At 30.3% G+C, this 19,918-nt stretch overlaps 3 protein-coding genes across 3 annotated transcripts; 2 read left to right on the forward strand and 1 right to left on the reverse strand.

The window, feature by feature from the left end:
- The first annotated feature begins 1,685 nt into the window (after positions 1-1,685).
- Positions 1,686-5,213, forward strand: LOC126671663 (uncharacterized). The gene is made up of 5 exons (XM_050365448.2): positions 1,686-2,133; positions 2,610-2,667; positions 2,778-2,861; positions 3,038-3,179; positions 4,718-5,213. The coding sequence occupies exons 1-5, from the start codon at positions 1,743-1,745 to the stop codon at positions 4,994-4,996; spliced, it is 954 nt and encodes a 317-aa protein (XP_050221405.1). The 5' UTR covers positions 1,686-1,742; the 3' UTR covers positions 4,997-5,213.
- A 983-nt stretch (positions 5,214-6,196) lies between these two features.
- On the forward strand, positions 6,197-8,785 carry LOC126671294 (uncharacterized). Its single transcript, XM_050365060.2, has 5 exons — positions 6,197-6,415; positions 7,134-7,265; positions 7,349-7,492; positions 7,574-7,681; positions 8,403-8,785. The coding sequence occupies exons 1-5, from the start codon at positions 6,401-6,403 to the stop codon at positions 8,664-8,666; spliced, it is 663 nt and encodes a 220-aa protein (XP_050221017.1). The 5' UTR covers positions 6,197-6,400; the 3' UTR covers positions 8,667-8,785.
- A 7,526-nt stretch (positions 8,786-16,311) lies between these two features.
- Positions 16,312-19,684, reverse strand: LOC126672072 (phosphatidylinositol 4-kinase gamma 5-like). Its single transcript, XM_050365972.2, has 2 exons — positions 19,365-19,684; positions 16,312-18,901 (listed from the first exon to the last, which is right to left on the reverse strand). The coding sequence occupies exon 2, from the start codon at positions 18,597-18,599 to the stop codon at positions 16,659-16,661; it is 1,941 nt and encodes a 646-aa protein (XP_050221929.1). The 5' UTR covers positions 18,600-18,901; positions 19,365-19,684; the 3' UTR covers positions 16,312-16,658.
- Positions 19,685-19,918: the final 234 nt, after the last annotated feature.

Below are 19,918 nucleotides of genomic sequence, written 5' to 3' on the forward strand. Positions count from 1 at the left end.
TCACTACAAAAAAGTTCAAATCGATAATTTATATTTTAATTCATATTCTAAATAGTCCTCAATGTTTAAATTTCAACAATAAAACCATATTTCTTAAAATTTTAAAAGTTAATTTTTTTATATAAAATAAAAAACAATTAAAAATATCATTAAATATGGTTTTGTTGTTGAAATTTAAACATTAAGGACTATTTAGAATATGAATTAAAATTTAAAGTATCGATTTCAACTTTTTTTTAGTGACAAAAGCCCAATTTAATACTTTTAGGGTGCAATTGAAAATGAAAGGTGATAATTTGGGTAAAATTGAAGATTTTGAAAGGTGAGGGTGCAAACGAAGGGGGGTTGAAAGGTGGGGGGTTTTTCAGAGGTTAAGCCTTTTGAGATTAACACACTCTAACTACTACTTCTTCAACTATATAACTTCAAATTAACCATTACTATCATCAAAACTCTGCTTATGCATTACTTGTATACTATTCTCTTTTCCAATTTTATAATGCTCTATAAATACTTTTCAATTTCATCATGCATGTCAGCTGGAGAAAATATTTAAGTTATTACGTACGTTCCTGAACATGTGATCCATAGTCAAATTATAACCCATTTTCGGCCGTTTTGATTAATTAAAGATAATACTTTATATTTTTATAACAATTAAGGATAATATTTTCTATTTTTTATCAGTAAATGACAAATATGGGATATTATTTTAGTCCCCAAATTTATTTATATTGTACAATTTATTTTTGCTTGACTTAGAATAAAAAAAATATCCATAATTAATTAAAATGGCTAAAAATAAATTATTTCACTCTTACATTATAAATTCAAAAATCAAGTGCATTGTATAACCATATATAAAGTAATGAATCCTACTCTGGCTAGAAAGCAACTCATTATAAGCATCTTTCTTGTGCTTTTTATTTTTAGTTTTTAATTTTCTTTTCCAGTCATGTAATTAAATTCACAAACATCATCTTCTAAATATGAAAATTGAGCAAAGGATAAATTCCTTTCCTTGAATTTGCGTTTCACAATTAAATAAGTTACTTTTAATATTTTTCCGTCAATTAATGGATCGCAAATTTATATTTCGAGGTCAAATAAGTTACTTTTATTTTTTTAGACAATTAAGATTTCAAACTCTCTTAATTTAGATCAAGTAACCTCTAATCTATACACCTCAAGTTAAAAAGATATTCAGTATAATCTAAGATTAACGCGTCCACTCTGCCCCCATTCCGCCCCATACACAATATAGATTATATTAAAAAAAAGAGTATGTTGATAAAGGCTAAATAAACTACCATGTAGAATCATATGTAAGTCAATGAATTGCTTAAGAAAATTTCCATCAGAAAAGATACACTAATTCAACTTCTTCTGAAAAATTCACAAGAAATCAATCTCAAGCATCTTCTAATTTTTTTTTTAATTATAAGGCAAAAAGAAATAGAGACTCTAGAGTCCACTAATATATGAAAGTTTTGCTTAAAACCCAAGAAGCATACAAAAAATTCCTAATGAAATTCACACTTCACCAACTTAGGTGCAGCCGTTTTTTTCATACTATTTCTCAAAACTTTTAATTTTTAATTTTTCTATTAAAAAAGCAAAGAAAAATCTTAAAACCTTTTACACACACAACTCTCACTATATATCCAATATTCTTCTATCTGCTTAAATGAAGACACAAACATTTTTTTCTCATATATTTCCATCTACCCTTTTCTCTAACAATGTCTAAAACAAATGTAAGAAAACAAATTATAGAGAAAAACAACATTTTCATCAAAGAAAAAGAAAAGCCAAAAACTACACAATTAGGGTTTTTCAATACAAATTTCAAGAAAGTGTATCCAATTGGATTACATAGAAGCGATTCTTCACTATCATTATCTTCTGTTTCTTTATCTTTATCACAAAACTCAAATGACTCATCTCTTACTGATTTTTCAACTAGTACTCCTACTCCTCTTGATCGGAAAATATCGTTCGCTCTTCGGTTAATTACACCGCTTGATCGACGAGAAGTTCCAGTAATTTCAAGGAATGTTCAACAGCAACAACAGATTCAAGAAGGTGATGGTGGGGAGATAAGGAGGTGTAATTGGATCACAAAGAATAGCGGTATGTTGAACTATTTAGTTTTTTTTTTTCCTTCTTTTTCTTGCATGGAAAGTATTTAAGTGGTTGCATAGTAGCATGAACTTCAATTTAGGGTATTGATTGAAGAAAAATTGAAATTTGTTATATATATATATATATATATATATATATATATATATATATATATATATATATCAGCTTAGTAGAAATGTACAAAAACTGAACTAAACTGAATAACCGAACATAAGCGACAAATTCAATTTCATACAGTTTGGTAGTATAAAAAAATCAATTTTTTTAGTTTGACTTAATTTCAAGCATAAAAAAATTACTGGTTGATTGATTTGAAAAATTCACATTCTTGCAAATTTAGTTAGGTCCGGTTTTGAAAATAAAGTAAAATTATAGTTTGGTTTAGTTTGAGCCAAATAGACAACTCCACATATACCTCTTTTGAATTTTGTTTTATTAAATCAATTTATTTCAATGATAAACAGATAAAGTCTATGTTGCATTTCATGACGAATGTTGGGGAGCACCAGTCTACGACGATAAGTAAGTAAATTAGAATAAATAAATTAGTTAATTAAAAAAATATCATACTAATTATAGCAAGGTACACCAACCTATAATAAGTGATTATAATCTAATCTAAAAATAAACAGTCAATTGTTCGAGCTGCTTGCCTTGTCTGGTATGTTGATGGACTACAACTGGACTGAAATTTTAAAAAGAAAACAACTATTCAGGTACTTTAATTTAATTATTTCTTTGGACTATATTATGATTTATATATATACTAATCATTAATATTGCAGGCGTACCAATATTTCTTATAAATTATGTTCTAATCATTTTGTACCTACTTTATAATATACTAATTGCTAATGATATGATAATTGATTTCGATTAACTTAAATTATAGAAAAGCTTTTGGTGGATTCGATCCGAACATTGTTGCTAAAATGGGAGAGAAAGAAATCTTAGACATTGCCTCCAATAAAGCAATCATGTTGCCTGATAATAGAGTGAGATGCATAGTAGACAATGCCAAATGCATAGTGAAGGCAAGTCTCAATTACATATACTTAATATTTCGCGATCCATACTCGAAATTGACAAAAAAAGTATTTAAAATTAATTTGATGTAATTGAATTGAAATCAAATTTGAACTAATATTTGACAAACAATATTTAAAATTGACTCAAAAAATATTTAAAATTATTTTGATGTAATTAAATTGAAATTAAGTTTGAGTTATTGGAGTCAACCGTCGTGTCGAGTTCGAGTACCTACTATACTCAACAGGCTCATTAATGTGATGTATTTGTATTTTTATAATTATTTATATTTATAATAGGTAAAATTATTTTACAAATCCACACTTTTGATCAAAATGAGAAATATATCTTTCAAAAGTAAATAGTGACAATTTGATCCGTTAATTTTGTAATTTGCGACAATTATATTTAACCTTTAATTTGAACACATTTAAAACGATCATAACTCTATAATCCTTCCTAAATTAAAATAAATATCAGTTATATAAATTATATTTCATGGAATCAGAAATTAAATAATCAACTCTGTAAAGATAAGGTTAAATCATCTAAAAATACCTTATTTTTTGACCTTTTTCGTTTATATCTCAAACTGTCACTATAAAAAATTCTGTATTTAGCAACAAATACTTTTGCAACTAATTTTTTTTGCTGCTAAAAAATATTTTGCAGCATTAATTTTGAAAATTACTGCCATTAGTTAAATTATAGCAGCATTTTACAAGAAATTTCGTTACCAATTACTTAAGGCAACGTTTTATTAGTAGCAACATGCCACAATTTATTTTTGTTGCTATATGTTAATAGTAACGATTTTAGTACTATTAGCAGTAAAAATGTTCGCTGCTAATTTTAGTATTTCTTGTAATATGTTAAAATCTTCCTTTCTACTCTATTTTACAATTTTAAATTTCAATTATACCACAGTCTACTTGGGAAAGGTCAAATATATCATTCATACTAGACATATAGTCTCAATTTTTAGTAGTTATTAAAATATTAAAAATTTATTAATGTCAAGTATAAATAACATATTTGAACCTTTTTTAAAATGAAAAAAACTCTAATTTGAAAAATGCATATAATTGAAATAAAGACTGAGAGATGAATATATTGCAAACATAAATTTTAAAAAAAATTGAAGATTGTATATTATTATCAATTTTACGCAGATTGTAAAATTAACGAATATGACTGCCAACTTATTTTATAGAACAGATTTATTATTTTTGTCAAAAATATGAATATATAAATTTGTTTTTATTTATAATATGTCTGGTTTAAAAATGTTATGCACATTATTGAGTCGAAGTCGATTCTCAATTTTTATATTGAATTCTCACAATCTCAAACTCCTTAAATAAAATCTGAATTCGAGTTAAATTATTAGATTTTCGTTTCTTAATCTAGTTGATTTTAAACTTCTTTTTCATGAACAAATTTAAACTTATAAGTGTCCAACTCGATGAGCCTCAATTACACACTACTAATTATAAGTGTCCCCTAACGAATTACAAATTTGGCTTTAATGAAAATATTGCAGATTGAAAGAGAATTCGGATCTTTTAGTAGCTTCATGTGGGGAAACGTGAATTACAAGCCAACCATCAATAGATACAAATATCCAAGAAATGTACCCCTTAGAACCCCAAAAGCAGAGGCTCTTAGCAAGGATTTGCTCAAAAGAGGATTCCGATTCGTCGGTCCGGTGATCGTTTACTCATTCTTGCAGGCAGCAGGGTTGACAATTGATCATCTTGTTGATTGTTTTAGGTATAGTGAATGTGTAGCCCTTGCAGAAAGACCATGGAGGCACATCTAACAATACTACTAAATATATTTTATAAGCTCTTTCCGAATATTTAATAGTTTTATTTATATTTATGTTTTTTAAATATCTTATTTCACCTCTCGAATAGTCATTGATCTTTCATTTCTATCTCTTTCTAACTAGTAATCTATTGTAAATTCATCTATAATTTCGTTTTATTAGTTCCTTCGAAAAGGGAATGTAAATAACAAACACATTATTATTATTATTATTATTCACCGTCCTCAAAAAGTTTCTTCAAATTGAAGTGTTTGATTAATAATTTTTTTGATAAATGTGTTTGATTAATATTATTGGACTATACACAAACATACACAAGAGTGTTTGATTAGCATAATTTAACCATGTCAATAGATATAATATTTAATTTATATATATATTCGACCGCATAGAGTTTCATTTTCATTTACTTCAGCAACTATGCAGCAAGCATTTTTTAAAATGGAATTACTAAAGAGTGATTTACAAAATTAAACAAGTGATACGTGATTAGATGATGTTAAAAAAATTATATATATACATTCAAGACAACAAAACTCGTCGAAATAATTTTTTTTATCATTTCAGTATTATTTAGCTTATTGTTTTGTATATAAACCCCGCCATATATACATTTCATGTTCGCTAATATTTCTATTTTTTAATTTACATTCTCCTTTTTTTTATTTGAAAAACTTATAAAATCAATTGGCATCTAACTTTAAACTAAATGGATAATAAGATCTTCAAACTAAAATGGATCATAAATCCTTCTTCATTTATCTTCTGATCTTATAAAAAATTTATCTTTTTGGTATTATCAATTTATTATCCTAATAAAATTTATCTAAATGTGGATAAATAATTTTTTTATATATATAATTATAGAAAAATAACGTCTGTGAGAGAAATAAAACGCACGACCTAATAGTTTGTTGTCCATCTCTTATATTATTTGAGTTATAACTCATTATAAAATAATGTTATTTAATTCTCACCCTTGTAATTTTAATCAATTTTTTATAATTAATAAAAAAATTAATAAAAAATTACGAGTACTATTTAAAATTTATTTTATTAATAATAATTTTTACATGATATCTTAACTGATAAATACAGCATTTATTTTAAATATCTTTACATGATATCTCAACTTACAAATACAACATTTATTTTAAATATTTTAGTCATCGATAATTTAAAAACTGAAGCGTTGGCAGGTAAGGCCATCAGTAGGACTATTCACCTTTTTGTCAGTGCTACGTTCAATATGCCATCTTCTTCACCACTGAAACCCTCCTCTCAGTCATCTCTACACCCATCAAAAAGGTTTTTTTTAGGGTTTTACAGGCAAAAGAAGACCAATTTCGTTTCTGGGTATGGATAAGAAGGCAAAATTGGTGTCTGAACTGGGAAATGAAGACAGAATCAGTAAGTTGCCGCAACCTATTTTGCTTCATATACTGTCGTTTCTTGATACAGTTGAGGTAGTTCGAACAAGCCTTTTATCAACAACTTGGAGACACATTTGGACCCAAGTTGACAGTTTTTGTTTTACCAGTAGAAGTTGGTCAGATGATACTGAAATGCCCTTGTTAACCACTAAGTTAATTAATTTTGCCACTAGGGTTTTCATGCTTAACACATCTTCCTCTTTTAAAAGATTTCGTCTTACGCTTTTATGTCCTTACCAATATTCGGATATCGAACCTCTGCTTTGGACTGCTATAACCCATAACGTCCGAGAGTTTGAATTCAGTGTTGCCAGGGGTTATGTTCAGCTTCCTCGGTTTTTTTACAGTCTGAAATCTTTACAAAAATTGACGCTTGGACTTGAAACTGATATCACAAATGTCCCTGAGTCTGTTTGCTTGCCGAGTCTCAAGGTTCTTCATCTTGGACATTTTGGCGAGCCCGTTAACAGTTCTTGCCTAGCGAGGCTTTTCTCTGGCTCACCAACCCTTCAAGAACTAGTAATAGATGGCAGTCTAGTGGACACCCTGCACTTACAGTCATCTTCACTAAAATGTTTCGAGTATAGAGGCATGATTCACTTATCTTCGCTGAAATGTAGGGTTTTTATTGATGCCCTAATCTTGAATTCCTTAATCTTACGTCTATTGGGCTCAATGGAACTTTTGAGATTCAGGTTAAGAATTTATTCTCAATAGTTAAAGCAACTCTGGATATTGTTATGGATTGTGATGGCAATGTAGCTGAAAATTTTGGGGATCAAATATTAAATGCGAAAGTCTTGAGCCTTTCTTCAGACATTTTGCAGGTAACTTCTCCATTTAATCTGTAGCTTCTCTATATAATTAAGAGATCAAGGCTCAGACATTGTATCTTCTGTTTCATTTTCAGGCTTTGTTAGCTGCTAATCGCAATTTGTCGTGTTTACCAAATTTGATTGACTTGGCGGTGACTCCTTGTGATTGTGGATCATATCATTCTGATTTTCTCGATTTACTTCAAACTGCACCCAATTTGAAAAGGCTCAAACTTACGGTCAGTCTAGTATTTTCTTTCAGCATTTTTATGTTGGTTATTTATGTTATCAAGAAATTGATAATTCATCTTGTTCTACAGCGGACTTCTTTTGGTGAGGAACGATTAATACTGCAGTGCACAAAATCAACCCTTGGATCATTCAAATTCAACTGTTACAGAGGCAGTGCAGAATATATAGATGCAAAGGTAACTGTAATCATAACTTCATTTTCTAATCGTTTTAGGAAGGAGTTTGAAGAAAAGCTTAGAAAGAAGCTAGCAATGTTTCACATATTAAGAATTGGGTTTCGCCAGGTGATTAGGACGACCATGGTAGTGATCTTCGCCAGGTGATTAGGACGACCATGGTAGTGATCTTCGCCAGGTGATTAGGACGAACATGGTAGTGATCATATTTTGTTGTCTGCTTTGCATAGTTTGTTTGTCAGACACCCTACTTGGATCTGAGGTTTTATTCTGTTGAATTACTCGACTGGCTTTACTCATTGACAGAATATTAGTGGTGTCCTTTTACCTGTATTTGAGTTAACATATATGGTGGTTTGCTATTTTACATGCTGGCAGTATTCATGAATATAAAGAGTGGGGCTCGCGAAAACCAAACCAAACTGACTAAACAAACCAAACCGACAAATAAGAGATTAAGCTAGCTTAGACTCTGTATTTCCTGTTTTACTTTCAGGCTTTGTTAGCTGCTAATCACAATTTGTCATATTTACCAAATTTGATTGAGTTGGTGGTGACTCTTTGTGATTGTGGATCATATCATCCTGATTTACTCAAAAAACTTCTAACTGCACCCAATTTGAAAAGTCTCACACTTGAACTGGTCATTTTTTTTTTCTTCAGTATTCTGATGTTGGTTATTTATGTTATCAAGAATTTGATAATTAATCTTGTTCTGCAGAGACCTTTGAATGAGGAACAAATAGTACCGCAGTGCATAAAATCATCCCTTGAATTTTTCAAATTTGGGTTTTATAGAGGCAATGAAGAAGCTATGGAAATTCTGGATTATATGCTGAGCAATGGAAAGGTATTGAAGGTAATTCAAATGTTAACTTCATTTCCTAAACATTTTAGGAAGAAATATGAAAAAAAGCTTTTGAAGAAGCTAGCAATGTTTCCACATATTGAGAGTTTGCTGATAGGAAATTTGTGCTTTACATAGTTTATTTGTCAGAACCCTACATGTATCGGCGGTTTTTTCTTTCTGTTGAATTACTCTACTGTGTTTACTCCTTGGCAGAACTATTTCAGACTTCACATCTATGGTGGTTTGTTATTTTATATGCTTGCTATATACATGAATACAGAGTGTGCGTGTATGAAAACTAATTCAAACTGAATAACTGAACGTTCAAGCTCATTCAAGCTCATTTCGATATTACAAAAAAATGGGTTTGGCTCGGTTTTAGAAGAAGAAACATTTTAGTTCACTTTTAGTACAAACATAACTGAATTAAACTAAAAACAAAAAACAAACGAAGTTTGATCCAATTTGATATATCTTTTTAAATTTTGGTTCAAATTGGTTCCGAAAAGAAATCAAAACTTTTGCTGGATTTGCTAAGGTAATTTACTATTATTATCAAAGGGTCATTTGCATGAGACACAAGGTTTTGCTTTGGCCTAAATATCATTTCTCCAAGCAAATGCTAGTAGCTGTATTGCTTGGTTAAGGTTGAGTTTCTTTCTCTATAAGAAAAACTGCTAAAAAGATCACAACCTTTTATTTAAAGGACAAATTAAACTTTATAGTATGTTTCAATGCAATGACCTTGATCTTTTAAAAAGTTTCAAAATTAACTCTATGTCTTTGCATCTGGGCTAAGAGATTGTGGATTCAAAGCCTGTCTACGTAACTAACAATTAACCATTGAAATTTCAAGAATCGATTACTATCTTTGACAAAAAAATAATTTTTTTTGTCTTTAACAATGTTAAACCAGCAAAGATTATCAAGGAAATAAAAAAGTTAAACCAGCAAAGCAAAAATGCTAATTTGACTTCTAAATTTATAACAGTGGACTAGCTAGTTAAAATGATTATTATTTTTTATTTAATATAATAAGTTTAAACTTTTACTTTTTTAATAATGCAAGTATATATTTTTTTCATCTAATAAATATTTTGAAATAAAACAATGTTTTTAGTTATAAGTTTAACTTTCTCAATTACTAATAGATAATTCATACAAATTTTATCAGCTATTATTTTTTTATTTGAATAAAATTATAAAATATCCTAAATAATTTATGCCACTATAGTAAACCACATGCATAAAAATCAATATTTATCAAAACAATTTATTATGTCATGCCTCTTCAACTTATTTAATACATCTATGCTGTAAAATATAGAACATATATAATCATATCAAGCAAGTTTTTTTACCAAAGGCAATCACAAAGCAAAGGAAGCAGCATCCGGGATTAGCTTCAACCAATTATAAAACAACTATATCGATGCCCGCGCGTTGCACGGGTAAATTTAATAATTTAAAAACATATTCTCTATATCATAATTTATAAACATGATAAATTTCATAAATTTCATAAGTTTTAAATATAATAAAAATTCTTTAAATTTCATATATTTAATATATTAATAAAAAATTCGTCATATTTCATACCTTTTAAACATATTCCATAAATTTTAAGAAAATTTCATTAAATTTTAACTAAAATTCATTATATTTTATAACCAAAAACAATAAAAAAAAGTTAATAAAATTAAATTTTAATTACTTTTATTTAATTTCAAAAATATTTCATATTTCATAACATATAAATAATAATATTATAATTAAACATTTAAAATTCATAATCAATTTTTTTATTAACGTACTGGTTTTTTTTAAATATAATAAAAAAATAAGAGATATGTCATATAAATGAATAAAAAAGACATTTGATGGAAAATAATTGTCAACCTTAAATCAATTCAATGCAAAACATAAAATCTTTTATGTTAAATTGTTTTGATGAACCTTATAAAATCAACATTATCATTGAAATCATATAATTACGATTGCATGGTTCATGTTTAATATATATATTGGCATTCAATTCTCATTTCTTTGAATTATTTAGAAAGTTAGGTCACATGTCATCAAAATAAATTAAAATACAACAACAACAACCATACACATAAATTAAACAATATCAGAAAGATAGACGATACTTACTCCAAGCGTATTTCATTATAAATGATTAAAAACTCTTTTATTGCAAAAAACAGTTGCATGAAATAATATCAAGTATGAAAAATAGAAAGAAATAGATATAAAAAACTCTAAAAAATCATGTTTGTTTATAATTGAGGATGTGTGCGCTGATATATATCATAAAACTGGAAATATGACAAACATTTATTTTAATTATACATGTTTTAGCAAAATAGACTTTGTTTCTATTTGTAGTACAATAATAATTTATTACTAGAGTGTACAATTGGTATTTTAGTTCGGTTTAGTAGTAAATATGTCGAAATCAATTATTTTTATGATGAAATAAAAAAACAACCAAATTAATAAGATACAAGAAATTTGAGTTTTTTTTTATTAAAATACAAGAAATTTCTCTTTTTTCAAAATTTTAAAGGGAAAACATAAAAATTAAAATAACAATTATCATGTGTTATACATTTAGCATCTTAAATACATAAATATAATTTTTAAAAACGTAATGTTATTTTAATATATAGCGCGGTTTCTATTTGTTTTTTGGTTTTTAAATTTTTTAAAAACAAACCGAACAAAACTTTTAAAATGTGTAATATGTAAATCAACCCAACCATTATCGGTTTCGTTTCGGTTTGACTTCTATATTATTTATATCTCTATATACTACTATAATTTTGAGTTCCAAATAAAAATTAGGCATATGTTGACTGCTCATTCATTCCTTCACACTCTCGTGCTATTTGAAATTATGATGTTGCAACTTTTGTAATAGCATTTGTTGGTTCCAGAATAGCTTAGATCAAATATGCGTTTATGAAAAATTCATTGTTAACAATAAAAGAAGCCACATCATGAAATTATGAAATGACATTAATCTAAATTTATTTTCTATTTACACTCTTAAATTGGGATTCAAATTCCTCTGAATATGAGAACAATTGATGTTTTATCACCACCATCCTTCTAGACATCAACTTATTCAGAAATAGTTGAAAATTGTTAGTCTTGTATATGGTATATCAGTACCATTCAAGAATAAGTTGCTTGTATTAAAATTAAAATTAGATAAATTAGATAAATTATAGCATAAACTGCATGACCACAGTATATACACGAGTTAGGAAACATTATAATGCAAACAAATATTTCGACATATGAAGTCCTTAAATTATAAACATCATAAAATCCCGTTTCTCAAACTATTTATATATACTAATTGCTAACCAATTAAATTCATAAGACAATCCATACATATTCATAATAAAAATTCAAAATTGAGACATTTCAAATAATATTACATATTTTAAAATTTAAAATTTAAAATTTGAAAAAAAAATCATACCATGTAACGCGCGGGTATCGACCTAGTAAATTTATAATATAGATAGATCAACCATCAAAATAGTTAATTCTAGTCATTTTATATGTAACTGAACTCATACTCATTTGAAATAGACTTTTATTTTAAACCATTTAATAATTACTATATAAAATCAAATAATTATTCTAACACATTAATTCTTATTAAACATGAAGTTGCATGCTCGTTCTATTAGAAATATTGGTGGGAGTAATTAATTATAAATTGGTGAGAATGTGATAATTCACCCACATGCTTATGAGAGTGTTTAGGTTCAACCGTGACCTAATAACTAGAACTAGTTAATAGATGGTTGAACCTTTACACTTATAAACTCATTTATATTTGTTCTCCTAAGCAATGTGGGATTATCTTTAACACTCCCCCTCAAGTGCAACCGGGACTGAACATCCGGTTGTCACTTGAAATTGACTCCCCCTGAAACTGAATTTTTTTGATTTAACAAGCAGCGGCAACACCGGACCGGGCCGCTGGGAATGAACATCCAGACGGACAACCGGCAAATTAAGAATCCGGGCCAGACCCACTGAAATTTTTGATTTAATACGCAGCGGCAATACCGGACCGGGCCGCTGGGACTGGACATCCAGACGGACAACCGACAAATTAAAAACCCGAGCCAAACCCGCTTTGATACCATATTAGAAATATTGGTGGGAGTAATTAATTATAAATTGGTGAGAATGTGATAATTCACCCACATGCTTATGAGAGTGTTTAGTTTCAACCGTGACCTAATAACTAAAACTAGTTAATAGGTGGTTGAACCTTTACACTTATAAACTCATTTATATTTGTTCTCCTAAGCAATGTGGGATTATCTTTAACACGTTCTTCACTGACTTTGAAGCTAGGTTTCACATGGATTCACCAACTCTTGTCATAAGTTAACACTAATCAATAGTTTATACAATATATAGTGTGATTGTCTCACTTCATTTGCATATCTAAGATATTTCCTAATTAGGTTACTATTGTCCATTTCTTTGCATAATCTTCTATGCATGTGCTATATAGCTTTAATTCAAATCAAATCACATGTAAAGCAGGTTAGGTCAAAGAAAGAAAAAAAAACATTGTACCAAACAAAGTAATATGAGCGAAGTTTGATTCGGGGTTCGTGAAGTTATGATTCAGAGTCAAGTTTTAAGTCGATTAAATTATATAATATAAATAAACTTAAATATCAAATTGATCCAATTTCGAAGGGATTGGATTTCCAATGGCAGAAAAGCTGCGTTCAGTCCATCTCGGATGTTCTGTTCGTGGGGATCACTAATGTCAAATTTGAAACTTGCTAACAGCAGGGTTTTTCTTACCACGGCAAGTTTTTTTGAAATAACTCCGATGAGAAAAAAAAAAGAATACCGGAATGCAGATCTGTTCGAAAAGTCTCGCGAAAAATCCAGCCAAATAACTCCTCTCATACTCGTTCTAGTTATTCTTAATTGATTTAAAAATAGAAGATATCGTCTTTAATTGATTAAAATAGATGAAAATGAATTATTTACTCGCAAACTACAAATTTAAAAATTGGATCTTCCTTAATTTATTCAAAGTGTGTACTAATTGAGTTCAATTATCAAGGCAAAGTAATTTTAAGATAAGTGAAGCAAAGAATGGAACACTTGTCTTTTTAATAATTTTTCTTCACATGGTCAAGTGTCTTTTTTAATTAAGACCCTCCATGATCAAATCTTTACACAATCTTAATTATCATTTTGCTTCAAAAACATACAAAGAAAATGGATATAGAAAATGTATTTTTTCTCTTTTAATGACTCATCATTTTATCTTCAACTGCAATCAAAAATAAAGAAGACAAAAATGGACCCCTACTCCAGCAAGTGTTAAGTGATAAATATATGTGAAACAAAATAGGATAATATGAGATTAGACTCCCATCATATTCTAATTATTTTTCCTTCTAAAATATTATTCAAGCATACATTATAAGTCATTTTAATTAATTTGTATCTAAAATCAACAGTATTTTAATAATCGAATCGGTAGTATCGGTTCACATTTCAACCAAATCAACAAATGTCATTTCATTTTTTTTTATGTTTTTGATATTTGGAAGAGCGGGAACTCTTATGCGAGAAATTGAACCACGAACTAGCAGAATACCACCTAACGCTTATACCATTTGAATTATAGTTCATTGTTACATTCAATTAGTTAATAAAGAATCGAACAGTTTTTATGGTTTTATAAGTTTTGGTTTTACAGTTTTTCAGTTTAAAATATTGAATTACATTAAAAAAATTAAACCAAACCAAGCTGACATTCGTTTTATGATCGAACCGATTGAACTAGTCGGGCTAGTTCGATTCTTAGAACATCAAAAAATAGAACAAATCAACCCTCCAAACTATTATTAATTATGTTAATACAGTTCCATAAATCTTCTAATTTAAAATTATAGTCAAATTTATGCAACTAAGAATGATGATCTATGATGGAGAAACCTGGCCTGAAGTGTCTATACACACACAAACATAATAACATAATGAGATGAGGCATTCACCAAATTCTTATGTCAAGATAAGTTTGATTTGGTATGCTTGACAATGACTTCAATTTTGGAAACAAATGAGTATTACATGACCCACCTTATTATATCAAAAGAATTTCAACATTACTTTTCACTTTTTTCAGTATTGCTCCTATCTCCAAAGCATGATTTTTCAATTCAAGCTAAGGTTTTAAAGCTACTTATTGACCCACCATAACCTATGATTATTAATTTAAGAACATTATGACTATAATTTGAAGGTAATAAACTAATAAATAAAGTTTATGGGACCCAAACATGTGATATTTCTTGAGCAAAAAGATAAACTATTAATCTTTGAATACGTAAGACAGGCTCATATAAATTAAATTTAATATAATTTGATAATATAGTTTATAATTCTTCAAACTAAAACTTATTATATCTATTTTTATGATTTTTGAGAGTATAAAAAAAATTATAATGACACAAAGATATAAAAAATTGATATGAGATTTAAAACCAAAAAACAATTATTTTACTAATAAATATTTTAACACTTGTTTGTTATGAGCTTTAAAATATAAAATTGGATGCAATTAATTATCTTTTTATAGGATTTATAGATTAAATTATCAAAATAGACTAAATTTAATTATTTAATTCGATCCATAAATTTAACAGTTAGGATAGCCCCTTACTTTATACATTGTTTTATTAGTTGATAACAGTTTTTGACTTAATACATAGTTTGACCTTTGAACATGCTTTTTACTCATCTAACCCCTAAATTGACGTCTAATCTATTGAACTTCTAAATTTGTTAAGTTATCCTATCCGACCCCCTTGATAAATAAATAAACATTGAATTTTTCCGTATGCACATTATTCTAGAATGTTTTAAATGTCAGGTGTACACGAATGGATCCAACATTTACTTATTTATCAGTTTCATAGGTCAAATAGAATTATTTAATAAATTCAGAAGTTAAATAGGTGAGATGTTAAATTTAGATAAAAGGATTTAAATTCCCAATAGTTTTTTCTTTTAATGAGGTGTAGAACTAGAAACTGAACAACAAATGACATAACAAAGACTATTGTCTTTTTTCTTTATCAAAGTTTCTAATAATATCCCATAAATTAAAACGGCAGGAAATTGGGGAAAACCAATAATTGATAACTCCAATTAATCTGTGGATGGGAGCCAGATGTTTTTGAACAGAATGAGACGTCATCGATGTGTATAAATAGCTTTATTTCAGAATTTACAACAAATTACATGGGGCTTCACAAAATTATGATTACATCTCCAAATACTTCAATATATTATTCAAAATTGCTACAAATATATTCTTTTAATTTATAAATATAATATCTTTTTATTCGCAGAGTAGAGATTATTTCTCCGTAATAAAATAGGCACAATGATATGAAAACCAGAAAAGCAAGCAGTTTATAAATCAGTTATATTTGACTGATTTTTCTACCCGAAATATATTCCCTGAGATATTAAATGGGAAATAATATCTTAGTAATTGATATTCTATGTATGTAATAAAATCCAATTTTTATACCTTCATCAGCCTACACAGTCTTGCAGGTCAACATTCTAATGAGATTAAATCAATCAAAAACAACACAATTATATAATTTTTAAAGTTCAACAGTATGCAACCAAACTGTACAATCAAATTTGAAGAAAAAAATTGGACACTACGCAATCATTTCAATAATAAAACACCAAAACAAGAAGAGGAAACTGAGAGGAAGTATATTTACAAAACATTTCTATGTTTTCTTTTCATTCTACAAATTATTTATCAAACAGGTCCACAAGGACTGGGAGTGAAAGCAGCAAAAGAAGAAAAAAATGACAGCAACAACATAACCAATTCTAACTCGGACCTCACTTAAGCTAACCTAATTCCATCAAACTATTTACACCAGTTACTACTGTCCAACTCAACTACAACAGCCTGACCTGAACCTGAACCCCCGAACCCATTCAGCTGAACTGAACTGAACTGAACCGAACCTATCCTAGATGTTGATCACTCCCACAAAACCGATCCTGCGTTTTATTCTGCTATTTCAATCAAAACTGACACGAAGTCCCCAACCTCAGCCTCTGCCTCTGGCCTAGGGTCACGGATTTTCGTTTCTCAAATGCTGGATACACCAGTTCCTGGAACTTCTCCAAAAACAGAGTCCACTCCTCGTCACTCATGTCGGCCAGCTCCACGAAACTCACGCTTGCCGGAAGTTGCTCATTTGCACTCCTGTGACCGGATGATGTGTTGGAATAATACCCATTTTCTGGTTTTGATCCTAAGAATTTCTGGCATTTCAGTTTTTTGTCGCCTAAACTGGTATTCTTCAGTGACATTGAAAGCTTTGACATTGTTGGTAATTTTTCAGGCAAGGTTAGAACAGTAAATCCCTCTTTCCCATGGTCCCTTTCTCCATTCTCATCATCTTCATCTTCCTCTTCTATGCTTTCATCCAGTTTTGAAAGAGGGGAGCGAGCATTCCCAGCCAGAGACCCATACTGAAAAGCTGTTCGAGTCATATAATCTTCAGCTGACATCTTTGGAGTGAAACCAAATTCTGCTTCATCACAGTCTATGTCAAATAGAAAATCATCATCTCCCAAGTCAGTCCGGGGAGAAAGGACCTCCCTCTCCGCAACCAGCCTCTTCGCCTCTATACATACAATCTCAAGCTCGCTGGGTTCCTCCTCCCCGCCACGGAATTCCCTGGTCATCATCTCACCAATTTCAGCAAGACAGAGACCAGCACCTGCAGCTTCCTTAAGAAAAATTGTGCAGAGAACCAAGACCCTTAGACAAGCCTCTCGGATCATAGGAAGCTCACTTCGCAGCATCTCACAATCCTTTACATGATCCATTTTTTCTATATAAGCGAGCTCATCCTCTGAGAAAGGTATTGAAGCCTGGGGCCAATGAATCCACTCAAAATACGGATCCTCCAATGTTTCTGGCAAGCAAAGACCATGATCGATCGGAATCAGCTCTACTTGTCCAAATCTCCCAAAACGATCAAGCTTCCTCACTAGAAGGTTTCCAGCATGTCTGTCAGTGTTAAAAATCCTAATGTCTAATATCCCAATACGATGCACAGAAGACACAGGAAAGCTGGATGTCCCATGATCACTGGCATCAAAATCATGCGGTATGAACTGTTGGAAAGATGCAATCTTGCTAACCTGCTTCTTCTTGTGAGATTTGTTACCATTCACCCCATCATTGACATTGAAGATCGAGTGAGTAATCTTCACCAAAGCCGTAGGGGGCACATTTGCAAAATGATCTTTGTCAAGAAGATAAGCAGCAACTTCCCTAAACCCGGTCTCCCCAACACGCACAGACCGTTTCAAACCTGGTTGCCCCAGAGCTTTACCAACAAAGCCTTTTGGGTTGTTTGGTGCAAAAGGCTCTTCATCCGTTGGCTTAACAATTGCAACACTCTCACCTCGGCTGTTCCTGAAATAGTATGCGCCTCCAAGCCCACCCTGAACAAGAAGCGGATCCACACCAGCCTTGATCGCCTTGACACTTTCCTTGACCAAGTGTTTCATTTTACCAAATCTATCCGAATGTCCTAATACCTCAATAACAGCACCCTGGTCCTTTTGCTGTATATCCTTGCCGGTTGGCGAAAGACACGGAGTAGATGAGCTTCTATGCATAAGACTACGTGTTAAAAGCAGGGGTGAATCATTACGAACTGCGCTAAGATCATTATTCAGCACCATATCCCCAAATGTCAAGGAGCTCTGCTCAGTCGAGACATTAAGTGCAATCTGCAACCTTCTTTTCACTGTATGAGCATTGTCTCCCCTATCCAAATCCATCCCCAAAACACATCCAGTCTCAGTTTGAACAAACACCCGTCTCCTCCCAGCAGGTTGTTTCCCTTCCATTTTCCTGCTTCCATGATATTCCCCGCTGAGCGGACTCTTAAAAATAGCCACTGCCATCTGAGTTTGAACTGGACTGTCCAACTTACGAGACATGAAACAGAATGATAATCCTCTAGTCCACAGGGCCGGTGAGACAGGCAGTAAAGAAGGAAGACTGCTTCTTCCGTCCAAGAAAACCCCAAACACCAAAGCCAATTGTAATCGATTCAGCAGCAAATACTAGGGTTTAGCCTCAACTACTAAAATCCAGACTCAAAACAAAACTCCACCCACCGCTCAAAAAGCAGGAACCATCACCCACACACTCAAAAACAAGATACTCAAGATCGAAAATTTCATGCTCCAAGCTACTTCAGCAGTCCATTTTTTCCATAGTAAAGGATATAAAGCAGTATCTGAAAGATAAAACAAATAAAGAATTACATCAATATCAGACACTAATACTAAAACAGCTAGACAAAGATCTTAAAGAGCAGCTGTTAATTATAATCCAACATCATAGATCCACGCCACAAGTTATCTTCTCTATCAAATGAAAGATAAAGTAGTAAAAACAAATTGAAAAATGGTCATTTTAATACCATAAAAACTGTTCCATATCCAACACTTTAAATCAAAGACCTTCAAATTAAACAAAACAAAAACTAAAGAAAACAATTTAACCGAATCAAGAAATGAACATGTAATGATCAGTTAATTAGCTAAAAACAACAAAAACTAAAGAAAACATCCACATTCATTCACCACTAAATTACTTCACCACTACAAGATTCAAGATTCTAAACTTCAAATTGAATTAAAGTAAAATCACATACAAACTGACCTAAAAAAAGCAGAAAACAAAGAAAAAGAACTTACCCAAATAGCGAGATCGGCAAGAAATTGGTTAAACCCTGCCACAAATTGAATCAAATCAACATAAAAAATGAAATGAACCCTCCAATTTCATAAAAATATTGGTTAAACCCCCAAAAAAACCACCAAAACGTGAATAATTATAATGTTTCTATAAGAAACCACACGTCCAGGCGAATTGAAGGATTTAAGGAGGCAAAGAAAAAATTGAATTAGGATCAAAAAGCTATACCTAATTAAAATGAATTTGAGTAATTATTTTGTGTGTTTTTGTTTATATATTACTCTTATCTCTTTCCAAGAAGGTTCTGCTCTCTTTAACTCGCTGTGTTTTCTAGGGTTTGAATTTAACTAGACCTGGTTACTTCTTTACCACTCTGGTCACTCTTTACTGCTCTCTCTCTCTCTATAAATTTTGGAAGAGTCTAGAAAAGGGATTGGGAACCGTTGGATGGGGAATTGGATGGATGTGGAGATTTAATGGCCGTCTGTTAGAGAGAGAGAAGAAATATGACGTGGAGATAAGGCATTGGGTGATGATGTGGCGGGAGTCACCG

Source organism: Mercurialis annua, linkage group LG3 (assembly GCF_937616625.2).
Source record: "Mercurialis annua linkage group LG3, ddMerAnnu1.2, whole genome shotgun sequence".
NCBI lineage: Eukaryota > Viridiplantae > Streptophyta > Magnoliopsida > Malpighiales > Euphorbiaceae > Mercurialis > Mercurialis annua.

Excerpts from the sequence above, each read along its gene's own strand:
- LOC126672072 (XM_050365972.2), bottom strand. The coding sequence starts at position 18,599 with ATGTCTCGTAAGTTGGACAGTCCAGTTCAAACTCAGATGGCAGTGGCT.
- LOC126671294 (XM_050365060.2), top strand. Across the intron at positions 7,266-7,348 it reads TTTCTTCAGACATTTTGCAG|GCTTTGTTAGCTGCTAATCG; the intron begins GTAACTTCTCCA and ends TTTCATTTTCAG. Across the intron at positions 7,682-8,402 it reads CAGAATATATAGATGCAAAG|AGACCTTTGAATGAGGAACA; the intron begins GTAACTGTAATC and ends CTTGTTCTGCAG.
- LOC126671663 (XM_050365448.2), top strand. The coding sequence starts at position 1,743 with ATGTCTAAAACAAATGTAAGAAAACAAATTATAGAGAAAAACAACATT. Across the intron at positions 2,668-2,777 it reads GCACCAGTCTACGACGATAA|TCAATTGTTCGAGCTGCTTG; the intron begins GTAAGTAAATTA and ends AAAAATAAACAG. Across the intron at positions 2,862-3,037 it reads AAAAGAAAACAACTATTCAG|AAAAGCTTTTGGTGGATTCG; the intron begins GTACTTTAATTT and ends CTTAAATTATAG.